We start from the raw sequence: 13,123 nt of genomic DNA, 5'->3' as shown, positions 1-13,123 counted from the left end.
TTTTGACGAAAATCTGAGAACCATTATATCGGTTTGGCATGGAATTGCTGTATATTTAAAATAAACTAAACACACGCTAAATCCCATGTTTTAATGGATTCAATTTTTGTTCAACAAGTTTTGCCGTCTAAAAGAAGCAAGTAAAGTAACACCTAAGCACAATTTGAAAATATTCTTACCATTGTGAAAACAATTGTTGCTGCCATCTAGTATCATTCTATCTAAGGGAAAAACAGAATTTTAATAAATATTATATATTATTATTTATTAATAGTTATTAGTTGGCTATCGTGCTGAGCGGATATGCAAAGTTATTAGCCTCTGAATGCATTCTCAGAATATGCACAGCGGAAACTGTACAATACTAAGCTTGCATTGGCGTGCGAAAGCAAAGCAGAAAAGAAATTTGAAGTTAACTATTAACTTAGTCTTCACTTTTGCTTTGATTTTTATACTAGTCTCGGTTCAGTCAGCGAGACGACTTAAGAGGTAACTTGAATTTTCAAACTGTCACTCTAGGTATAGATCTTCTATTTTATTTATGTATTCGTAAGCATGTGTGTCGATGTTTGATATGTGCTCACATCAACGAACGATTTCAGTGTTCAGTTTATGATTCATGTGCAGTTGGTTAATATACATCCGAGAGTAATCCATTGCGAAATAAAATCGCACCGAAGAATCTTTTTTTTGCGGATGTGCATATCGATCACTTACATACAATATTGCTCCATGCGTCAGTGTTAACGCATACTTCAGGTTCCGCTGCGGTTTATATCAAAAGGTGCTGTATAGCAGAATTTGTGGATTTTGTGACTTGTGACTTTCAACATTTTTGGCTGGTTCGTCACTTTTTACTTCCATTTTTGGAAGAATGTTGGGAGTGAGAATTGAACTCGTGACCTTCAGCGTGATAGGTATGGATGTTACCACTACGCCAGATCGCCTCCTCATAATTTGGGGACTATTTATTTGAGAATATCTTCGGGAGCGATGGAGATGCCATTTTGCTAAGAATTACTGAAAAACTACTTCGATATTCAATGCGTTCAGTGTTTCAGTGTCGCTCGACGCAATCGGCATGTTAATGTTGAGTCTGAGAGTTAATTTGCAAATTTTATTGCTTCGATGCATTGAGAAGGGTTTGCGCTGCTCAATGCAGACATTTAATTTACTTCCATTACATTTGTGCTGAAAAATGAATAATAAACAATCGGGCCAGAACGGGAATCAAATACGAAGATCCGTCATGATGTGTGATACGCTTACTACTCAGCCACGGAAGTTAGGAACCTGGGAACTATACATTAGATTATCATTAATTGTAGGATGCGTTGTTCATCGTGTCATTATCATAGGGGCTATTGAGATCACGAATAGCCAAGACATCTCGAACAGATGTGTAGCCCTCGATCTTGATAATAGGCTATCATTTAAGTTCTTACTTGACATAATTCAATGCTTACCCAATTAACATGCTCAATGTCATAGTAAACTTCACTATTAGGAAGATAAACACGTAATGATTAGTCATCTTACTAATAAATTTCGATCTACGTTCAGTTTTTAATCAATCTCTCACAAAAACAATAATGCATTCCCATCATTCAAGATAATTCCCATTTCCAAATATCTCTGAATTGGAAAGTCCCTGCAACCTGAAAATAGTGTCAAACTAAATCTATATAAGTAGGATTCCATATAAATGGGACTCAAGATTCTTAATGCACTTGCAAATAATATATTTCTCCGTTACATTGAATACATGTTTGATACGGGAAAGCAAATTTTCAATCATAACTTTTATTTTCAAAGCGCGTTATTCCACCTGAAAATTTATTGCCATTTACGCGAAATGCAACTGGGGTAAAAACAATGTCATTTATACAATATCATATGGGAAATATTTTTTTTTCGAACTTTCTCTCAAAAGTTTCTCAGAGATTTCATAATTTCAACCATAACATAACATTGAACTACAGAGACGTTGTATTCGTTAAATAAAAACGGCTCAAATCGAACCATCCCTTTTCCGGGGTTTGCGCTTAACAAAACATTTGGCCTTTCATTTTTATCTAAAGGGTGTGTCACATCAAATTGCATCACGGAAAAAACGCTGTAGAAATTCGCCCAGTAGACCGATCCTTTTGAAAATTTTAGACAGTAAAATAAAAACTATTAAACAACTTTTGGCATTTTCTTTTTATTCATACAAGCCCGTATGCTCGTACCTTCTACTTTACCCCGTCCTAAGGTTCTGTACAACGTCAGGTTGTAGTTTTTTTTTAACAGAAATCCATTTTCTCTTAAAGTCCGCCTCCGATTTGACAACTTTTGGGTTCTTCCGGAGGACCTGCTTCATAATCGCCCAATATTTCTCTATTGGGCGAAGCTCCGGTGCGTTGGGCGGGTTCATTTCCTTTGGCACGAAGGTGACCCCGTTGGCTTCGTACCACTCCAACACGTCCTTTGAATAGTGGCACGAAGCGAGATCCGGCCAGAAGATGGTCGGGCCCTCGTGCTGCTTCAATAGTGGTAGTAAGCGCTTCTGTAGGCACTCCTTAAGGTAAACCTGCCCGTTTACCGTGCCGGTCATCACGAAGGGGGCACTCCGCTTTCCGCAAGAGCAGATCGCTTGCCACACCATGTACTTTTTGGCAAACTTGGATAGTTTCTGCTCGCGAATCTCCTCCGGAACGCTGAATTTGTCCTGTGCGGAGAAGAACAACAGGCCCGGCAGCTGACGAAAGTCCGCTTTGGCGTAGCTTTCGTCGTCCATTACCAGGCAATGCGGCTTCGTCAGCATTTCGGTGTACAGCTTCCGGGCTCGCGTCTTCCCCACCATGTTTTGCCTTTCGTCGCGGTTAGGAGCCTTCTGAACCTTGTATGTACGCAGGCCCTCCCGCTGCTTGGTCCGCTGGACGAATGAACTTGACAAATTCAGCTTATTGGCAACATCCCGGACCGAACTTCTCGGATCACGTCTAAACTGCTTAACTACGCGCTTGTGATCTTTTTCACTGACGGAGCATCCATTTTTGCCGTTCTTCACCTTCCGGTCGATGGTTAGGTTCTCGAAGTATCGTTTTAGTACTCTGCTGACCGTGGATTGGACGATTCCCAGCATCTTACCGATGTCCCGATGTGACAACTCCAGATTCTCGAAATGAGTGTGCAGGATTAATTCACGACGCTCTTTTTCGTTCGACGACATTTTTCCAAATTTACGAAAAATTGACAGTGAAGCATGGCCAATCTATACACTCTTATCTGATTATAAGCGAAAGCTGAAGATATAATTCCTAAAAATTAAATTTCTACAGCGTTTTTTCCGTGATGCAATTTGATGTGACACACCCTTTATATAGATAGTGCGTTGTTTCGATTGACAATCCATTTCCACTTTTGAACAAAGATCAATTTCGTTAGCGCGAATATCGAATGAACTTACAACGCTTAACAAGATGTGATTTCAGAACATATGGGAATCCAATTTTCCGACCTTCATCCATATTTTTTCGATTTTCTATACTGATTTACGGGAAGAGACAAACACAACAAAATAAAGACTGCTCATATCGGACCATCTCTTCTTAGGGTTTTGCGCTTACCAACTCATTTGGCCTTAAATTTTTATTCATTTAGAATCTTTGAATAAAGGCAAACTTGTACCATAAGAAAAGATTATTAAAGATTTGAGATCAATGCATTAACGTTGTAGGTGAAATACATTGAGCGTGTAATTTTAACAAAACGAACTCATAGCATTTTTTTCAAAACTTAAAATAGATCAGCTCGGTGAACTGTAAAAAATAATATGAAGAGGGACGTTGAGGACGTTAAAATGAATTTCTCCGTTTCATAATTAGTCACTACAATACTAATGTATCGAATAAATAGTGCGTGTATCATCAATTTCTAAATATAAAACACATTCAACGCACTCTTCTAAATTTGAACCAATATAAATAAACCATTGCCGGATGACTAGGTTTTGATCCATCATCAGACACGTTCCGCGAAATTCACGTATTGTACATTTTTATACTGCCTCTACGTTTACCGTTAATTTTTGCGAAACTAAATTTGAAAAGGGGCTTTTTGCACTCCATTTCACGTATCGCTCCGGAGCATCTCCCTCTTTTTTCGCAAGTTCCTGAGAATCTTCGTCTTCGCAATGTGGAATCACTTGGGTCTTTTTTTTTATTAAAACAATATATTTTTTATTTTTTATTAAAACTACTTGACATTCCGTAGCCCAACAATATTTGTTGATTGTTACTTTAAGAATCAAGTTCAAACTACGTGTCAAAGTACCAGTGAAGGTAGGCTAAAGTTTCTTTGTCGTAAATTGACCGACCTTAACTGCTATCGAACGGTAGCTAGTGCTAGCGTCGCTAGCCATTCGGAAACATGGCTTCAATATTATCAATGAATACGATTCGAAATGCAAAACACAGCTCTGAGAATAACGTAACGAATCGAGAAAAAATAAATTAAGGTTTGATGTGTGATTGTTGATTCAATAACATATGAAAACCAAGCATCCAACACCAGGATGAAACTCGCAATTGTGGATCCATTGCCAAAAAGAGCTATGAAATTATGAAATAAATTCGTTGAGTTGAACAGGCTTTAAAAAACGTCAACACTGTTAGACCAAGTTTTTTTTCGAACTAATCATCTACAAATCAAATCTTTATTAGTCCGCGAATTCAAAGCTACTTCCGTCACTGACCTACCTCCAAACGGAGCATCGAATTCGCTTGTCTCGCGCTCGAATTCAAACGGTCTTCGGGGCCATTCGTCGGGTGATCATTTCGATTGAGTGTAGTGTAGAAGTATCATAAAAAAGATTGACCACTCTCCAACAGATCCACCCCGATCTCGTTTCGCCACCCAATGAGTTGCATGTTCCGCTTGGAATTTGTCGTTATGAGTTTTTATTTATTATGCACTCACTGCAATGGCGGCGGGCAACGACAACGACGGTACCGTTGACGATCCAATTCACGGTCGGTCAGCGACGACAAGAGTATTGTACACACTGTCTCATGAGGCACATCGAGGCCGCGTCGAGGGATGGTGACCGCAAAAAGTTATCTCCATAAATAGAAAGTGGTAAAACGGCTATAAAACTGTGTGTTCACAATGTATTTTTATTATCAACTCGCCTAGTAAAACTACTAATAAAAGCGATTATTTCCCCTGTTATTTTGCCTGCCATCGTTTCCATATGAGTCCGCTCCGGGACGTCAACATGAGTACCCCCTTCGGTTCTGTCGACCGTATGTTTGTGTATGCTCTTTGTATGCAGACTCATACTGGCACGCAGATAGAGACAGAGAGGGAGCTTCATTTAGGCAATCAATGTGTAGAGCGACGGAATTGCATTGACACGCAAACGTGGCGGCGAGAAATGCATTTCCACTCGATGTCACTCGCTGAAGCGTAATCAATTTTAATTCCATGCCGTTTGGTAAATGGGTAGACTCTCGATTAGAAATTGTTTCAATTTGCAGCAATTTTGTGCTCTCGATGTGGTCAAATAAAATATCTAGAGCATGCTTACCGAAAGCTAAACAAGTTGCGCAGCACGATGTCCTGGCGCAGCGTGAAACGATAAATTACCGAATCGTTGCGCTCTGCACAGCCATATGGAGCCTATCAGAAATGTCTAGCATTACAAATTGGAGAAGGAAAAAATGCTCGACAAATTTCCTCCTCACCTGTTCGAAGTGCGAATGAAATTGTTTTCCACTAACGACTCGAAAAGCGATTTGTTGTGCGAATTAATATGAACTGACCATGAGTGGATTTTCCCGGAGAAGAACGATTGAACAGAAGTCATTGTCGAACCAATGGTTCACCTCTGAAATGTTATACCTTGTTCTACACGTTTGATTTGCCAGCGAACATTTTCCTGTCCGGCCATAACGATGGGGCATTATTGTACCAAACATACATGATATTGGTATTGTTATTGCGTTTAATGTGCGCTTGAGGTTTATTATTACTACTTCATATTTGCATTTTCTTCAATTCCGTTTGCTGCTGGTGTAAAGCGGAGATTTTACGGAGGAGAGAAACGCAATGAATGTAATTACAAGTACACATACAACGCAATAATAACAAATAATAAATACATACTCGGTACGGCAAAACGTACCACATTAGTAATTTACCCACGTCTTCTTCACGTCGGAGATGGGCTTAGCGACGATGCAAATTGAAGAAGAAAAAAAAAACACCGGTAGAAGAAAATAAACATCCACACCATTGTTGATCCATGATCCTATTACCAATTTGTTTGATTATTTTAATGATGGAATCACTAGTACATGCACAATTTGGTTTCGTAAAACTCATGAATCTGTCGTTCGTTAATTTCAATCGATTTATGTGTGTAATGGTTTGAATAATCCGTTTTTTAGAGCGATGTCAAGACATATATCCAGGTTCAGGAGGGGTGTCTTATCGGTAAACTGAAAACAAAAATCCAAGATTCCATAAATTAAATACAATCTCCACACGAAAGTGAGAGTTTAATATCTATGCTGAACGTTTAACCCCCGAAGGGTAGCATTCTTCACTTCTACCATCAATTAGTTCGTTGGAACGATGGAAGCATGAATGCCTCCTTCGGGATTCGTTGTTACGAAACATTTCTGCGGAGCAATGCCAGAGAGTTACACAGCATGAAGACAATGGCTTCATTACAATTCTTCACCATGGCGGCACAAGCAAACAGCGAGGATCAACGTGGCTCTAGAATTTAATATCAAAGCCCATAAATAATCATCCCTCGCCCTCAGTATGAATTTCCCCCACATCGTATAGCTTTGGAGAAAAGTAATGGAAAAACTTGATATCAACCGAAGGGAGATGGGCAAACAAGAATTATTTTCCTTCTTCTCGCGCAGCGGAATCGAAAATTTACGAGCATTATATTTTATCATCAATACGGACGGTCCCTTTGAGGCCCGATGAATGCACGGAAAAAGGGTGTGAAAGCGGCCATCTTAAGTCAATTAACTGGTCGTTCGACGAAGCATTCCCCCAAAGGGCGCTCATGGATCGCGAGTATTCTGTTTCTGAATACATTTCGTTCTTCCGGAAACTCATCCCCAATCAGAATGGTTTGTTTGGGAAGACGCAGTTTGTTATAAACGGTGTAAAACGAGTTTTGAAAACATTTACAAAAGAAATTTATCCTTTTCTCAAATAGACAACCCCTTTCTACTTTCGAGAAGCGAATTTCTCTTCTTTTGTTCCCGTAACTTTCTCGAGATATCCCTTGGATTCTGTTGGAAGCAATCTGACGCAATAGAATGTTTTTAGCACCCTTCTCCTTTCGTCACACTTCGCTCTGAACAAAACTGCAACAAAAACACGTCTAAAAGTGCACCTTTTTTTGCAATCCTTTCTTCCTCTCACCAGGTCCAAACGGATGTCCCCGTCGACGAGGCCGGCAGACATACACCCGTTTCCAAACGCTAGAGCTCGAGAAAGAGTTCCATTTCAACCACTACCTGACTCGCCGGCGAAGGATCGAAATCGCTCACGCCCTGTGTCTGACCGAACGACAGATCAAAATTTGGTTCCAGAATCGTCGGATGAAGCTAAAGAAAGAGCTTCGGGCGGTGAAGGAAATCAACGAACAGGTATGTCACGAATGATTGATTTGATGTGAATTCCGGGCAGCAAACCATGTACCGTTTGTCCATTCCAGGCACGACGTGAACGTGAAGAACAAGACAAAATGAAGAACGAATCGTTGAAATCCGCCCAGCAGCACCACAACCAGAAGCAGCAGGAACAAACAATCGTTGCCTCCCAGCAGACCAGCGCTGGCGGTGGCGGCAGCAGTTCCAGCCTCGGAAGCCACCTGCACCATCCGTCGATAGTGGCCCAGAATGACCTGAAGCTCGGGCTCGGTAGCATGGGTGTCGGCGTCGGAGGGAATCTCAGTATGATGGGAGGTCTGGATAATAAAACCAATCAGGATATACTGAAAGCAGTTAGTAAAGTTCATTCTTAAAGCATAGTTTTCATTTTTTGGATTCCCTCACTTTATTGCACTTTTTCCCACAAGTTGATTCTAGATCTCTTTCTTTCAATTTTCGTTAGTTTTCTTAAACCGTTTCACAATCCATATAATCGTGAATCGTTCTCATAGAACGATCACAGTTTTTTTTTCGTTTCCTTCATCATTATTCAATTCTGATAGATTTCTAGAGGCTGATAGTTACAATTCAGTTCAGTTGCGTGTTCATCCAAATATGAGAGAATGTGCTGTTGTTGCTTTCGTCTACTTTATCGCATACGAACGAGCTGTTGGAATTCGCGGTTAATGAACCTTCTTTGCATGATGATTGAGAATTTTATTTTTTTTTCATTTATTGGCGTTTTGATTCTTCAATCTGTATGTTTTGTCCCCCCCGAGTATTGACCGAAAGAGGAAATATGCAGATTAGCACGCCGTAACATTTCTGATGTGCACTCGACAGCGATTCAACGCTAGACTATATTTATTCCGTTACATTCTACCGCTTCGGACTTTCCTTTGTTCAACTATCAACAGTTAAGAAATATGTATTTTTAAACCAAAAACTTCTCTTTTTCTTTCCTTCCTCTAACGAAACAATTTCCAGGTGATGCAACATAACAAAAGGTGGGAATGAGTTGAGATAGATTGAAAAACTACGCTTTTAGACTGAACTGGATTTGAAAAGAGCACCTTACACACCGTCCCGGTTCCCCTCATCATTCCCTCCCTCGAAAGAGTCCTCTTATTTTCCACCATTCCATGTCCCATCATTGCGTCCGTGGCGATTTTCCAATAAATTCTTATGTTTTTTTTTTCTTTTCTCTCTTGCCAATTTATTTTTATGTCATCTTCCATCGAGTAGCGCAAACCTGAGTACTAGAGACATCGTTGGTTCAATTTAACCGAGATCGTAAATAAGTCACGACATACCCACAAAAACATCCACACCGACATACGTAATTACACACAAAAATAAATTCTGAACCGAGATCGTACGCAGCAGCAAATGGAGCAGAGACATCAGTGGAAAGTGTTACAATCAAGCCTCAGACAGAGCCGATTAGGCAGGCATGCTCTGGAGGCTGATTTGCGACTGAGAATGATGGCAAAGACAGCAACAAAAATGGCCGCTGATCCGATGCGTTAATACAAGATACTGTTTAAGATATGAAGCAAAAAAAAATAGCGTTAAGATTAAAACAAAATCTGAAGAAGTAAAAATAATAACAAATATACGTACTAGTACTAAGGAGCTATTTTTTCTAAAAAATCTAAACATGATTTGTAATCATATTCGAAAATTATACATTAATACATCAACTTTTAAGTGAATATGATCAATGGAAATCTCAAACTCCTCGGTTTGAATTCGCCGCGCTTTCACTCGTTCTTAGGTGAGAGTGCTTGAAACGATACAAAACAAAAACAAAATGAAGAAAAAAACAACTGTGTTAGGTGAAATTTAGTTAAGTAAAATGGTCGTACTCATTAACTGTAGCGTTTCGTTCGTTAAAGTTTCGAAAGGAAAGTAAACTACATTATGCAGTCGAGAGTGCGAACTGCACAAAGGCTGGTTCAAATACGTAATTAAAATAGTTATTAACTCATCTAATTAAAACAAAACATAAAGATTGAAACAAAACAGAAATGATCACAAATCTGTCCAGTGGTTAGATTTAATGCTAGGCATAGAGCAACAACGATTGCAACCAAGCAAAGTTTGGCAAGGCGAACACGTCGTCTTTTCAAGTGCGCGTCTCGAACTTATCGCTAGAAACAATTTTAATTCTTTTGTTGATTTTCACTCGTGTAAATTTGTTACTATTTTAAATTAACAGTACTAAGATCGTAAGTTTAGTTAGCAAGATAATAAAATCTATAAATAAAATTCTGATTTGTAATAAAACTTTTTTTTCTCTTGTTTTCTTTATCGGAGTTATTTTGATTTGAGGAACTATTTCTGTAAATCCTTCGTCTTCCATCGAATCATGTGTTTTCGCATATTTTCTGTTGATTGTTTTTTTCATTCCACGTGACACTTTGTTCAAGGAGGAACCGCGGCTCAAACCAATTTATTTCACATATCAATTGACCTAGCAACTAGCTGCCCCTGTTTTAGTTAATGCAAAACTTTTTGCTTTTGCCGTTCCTCAAATCGTGTTTGTTCGTTTATATTTGTTATTATTCACCAAGTTTCTTAAAGCATTCGTAAGCGAGGAACATTTGTTCAGAAGATCCATAATCTATACCATTACCTCCAACCAGCGAGAAAAAAAACGACACAAGCGAAACGGTTTTATTTCACATAAACCAAACTCAGTTTCAATGCGATTTTTCCCAAGGAACTTGTAAATATCGCTTAAAGATTGTCACTAGAAACAAGAAGAAAAACTAAATACGTAATTATAGTCAGGGTAGAATAGAGAATGTAACAAAATGTTTATAAACAGTTCATTCCATCGTCTAGAGAGAAGTTTGTTTGACACTCGATATTCTTGCCATAGGAATGATGGAAAATCAATGTTTGATCTCAAACAGAATGGTGAAACAAGAACAACTTAGTCAGTCACGCAAACCCCCTTCTCGGTCCTTTTAACCGAACCAGAAAATATGGAAGAGATGTTTGAAACAAATTAAACCATAAAATACGTAACTCTTGGTGAACATAAAATTCAGTAAAAAAATCTAGCAACTGATACAAAAATTGTAAATTATGAAACTATTAATGATATTATTATAACTATACTAAAACTAGAGATTATACCGTAAATGTTAATGCGAAAACAGATTGTGAGCGAAACAAAACAAAAAAAAATGTGAGAAACGCAAATTTATTCAGCCATAGTCAGAAGTGGACGAATCGTGTAATTAACATTTTTCCGAGACTTCACCTCTGGCAAAGCAGCACAGCGTTTATGACGAGGTGAAAGCAAACCGCAAGTACTACATATATAATGTGTGTAAAACATATGAAAATGACGTAATTAAAATTTGTTTTATCGAACGAATACAACAAGCTGTGTAAAATTAATTGACAAAGCAAGGCAATATGCAAATAGATTTGAAAACTGAAGCCCACAAGCGAACACGAATTGGACTAATAAAGGTGAAATGTGAAGAATGAATTCCATATTTATTTATTATTGCTACTAAAGAAAAACGAAAAAGAGGCGAACAGAAGAAGCATAATTACAATGCCACGGATAGTCCGTAAGTGCAGAATGACATATTGATATAAATTATGAAAATAAAAAAAATATTAAAATTCAGATGCAGTTTCATTTCTACGTTTCATCGTTTTGTTTTTGGTTTAGTGGCCCAAATATGCGAATTTTAAAAGTATCCATTGCTATAAAAATTCTTCTACTATTTAGTGAAAAATGAAGTTTTTTTAAGCATAAATGTATGGAAATATGTAATGCCGAGTGGATCATGTAACATTTTCCGTTACTTCTGTAAGCCATTTATTATCTATAAAGATGAAACGAAATAAAGTTTCCTTAATTTTTGAATTACGCAATGCTACTCGTTCCATTACGCAACATGAACTTGCGATGACCCTCTGGGAGGTAATTTTTTATGTTGCCGCGTTTGATTTTGAAAAAAAAATGTAGCTAGTGTCAAATCGAATGGTGAGTGTAATCAAAAAACAATTATGACGACGAAAATTCCCTATTTTACTGTAGAGAGATAAAATCCTAGGATCAATACTTCAACAATATTAGTTTGGAAAAAAGACACATGGTGATGGAACTTAAAGACTTACAAGCAAGATTCCCATTAAGTATAAAATATCCTAAAAACAGAAATACACTTACCACTTACAACAAGCCATAACTCCGCTTATTTTATTAGGTGTACAAGTATGATAGTGTATTATTAGATGATATTTGAAGACAATTTTCAATATTTGATCGATTCGAATATCAGAAAAGTTGATAAGTAATGTGGCTCCCAGAATAAAGCGAGAAACTTTGTAATCACGTACCTCGCGACTCTAAATAAAGGAGAATATGTGGCGAATGTCATACTGTTGTTATTAAAGGGTGTGTCACATCAAATTGCATCACGGAAAAAACGCTGTAGAAATTTAATTTTTAGGAATTATATCTTCAGCTTTCGCTTATAATCAGATAAGAGTGTATAGATGACGTTGGCCATTCTTCACTGTCAATTTTTCGTAAATTTGGAAAAATGTCGTCGAACGAAAAAGAGCGTCGTGAATTAATCCTGTGCACTCATTTCGAGAATCCGGAGTTGTCACATCGGGACATCGGTAAGATGCTGGGAATCGTCCAATCCACGGTCAGCATAGTACTAAAACGTTACTTCGAGAACCTAACCATCGACCGGAAGGTGAAGAACGGCAAAAATGGATGCTCCGTCAGTGAAAAAGATCACAAGCGCGTAGTTAAGCAGTTTAGACGTGATCCGAGAAGTTCGGTCCGGGATGTCGCCAATAAGCTGAATTTGTCAAGTTCATTCGTTCAGCGGACCACGCAGCGGGAGGGCCTGCGTACATACAAGGTTCAGAAGGCTCCTAACCACGACGAAAGGCAAAACATGGTGGGGAAGACGCGAGCCCGGAAGCTGTACACCGAAATGCTGACGAAGCCGCATTGCCTGGTAATGGACGACGAAACCTACGTCAAAGCGGACTTTCGTCAGCTGCCGGGCCTGTTGTTCTTCTCCGCAGAGGACAAATTCAGCGTTCCGGAGGAGATTCGCAAGCAGAAACTATCCAAGTTTGCCAAAAAGTACATGGTGTGGCAAGCGATCTGCTCTTGCGGAAAGCGGAGCGCCCCCTTCGTGATCACCGGCACGGTAAACGGGCAGGTTTACCTTAATGAGTGCCTACAGAAGCGCTTACTACCACTATTGAAGCAGCACGAGGGCCCGACCATCTTCTGGCCGGATCTCGCTTCGTGCCACTATTCAAAGGACGTGTTGGAGTGGTACGAAGCCAACGGGGTCACCTTCGTGCCAAAGGAAATGAACCCGCCCAACGCGCCGGAGCTTCGCCCAATAGAGAAATATTGGGCGATTATGAAGCAGGCCCTCCGGAAGAACCCA

The 13,123-nt window shown here is 39.0% G+C and overlaps 1 protein-coding gene across 4 annotated transcripts in view; it reads left to right on the top strand.

The window, feature by feature from the left end:
- The window catches only part of LOC129763476 (homeobox protein abdominal-A homolog), a 40,020-nt gene extending 28,845 nt beyond the window's left edge, over window positions 1–11,175 (top strand). For 2 of the 4 annotated variants that reach the window (XM_055762575.1, XM_055762576.1), the window contains exons 6-8: window positions 7,441–7,664; window positions 7,733–8,020; window positions 8,913–11,175. In XM_055762575.1, coding sequence (XP_055618550.1) covers window positions 7,441–7,664; window positions 7,733–8,020; window positions 8,913–8,930 — 530 coding nt within the window. In that variant the 3' untranslated portion in view covers window positions 8,931–11,175. Of the gene's footprint in view, window positions 1–7,440; window positions 7,665–7,732; window positions 8,057–8,912 lie in introns of those variants that run through there. The other 2 variants (XM_055762578.1, XM_055762577.1) reach the window with 2 other exon arrangements.
- The last annotated feature ends 1,948 nt before the right edge of the window (window positions 11,176–13,123 follow it).

The sequence above is a fragment of the Toxorhynchites rutilus genome, chromosome 1 (assembly GCF_029784135.1).
Source record: "Toxorhynchites rutilus septentrionalis strain SRP chromosome 1, ASM2978413v1, whole genome shotgun sequence".
Classification (NCBI taxonomy): Eukaryota; Metazoa; Arthropoda; class Insecta; order Diptera; family Culicidae; genus Toxorhynchites; species Toxorhynchites rutilus.
Note: the sequence above shows the minus strand (reverse complement) of the source record. Positions and strands in the feature narration are given on the sequence as shown.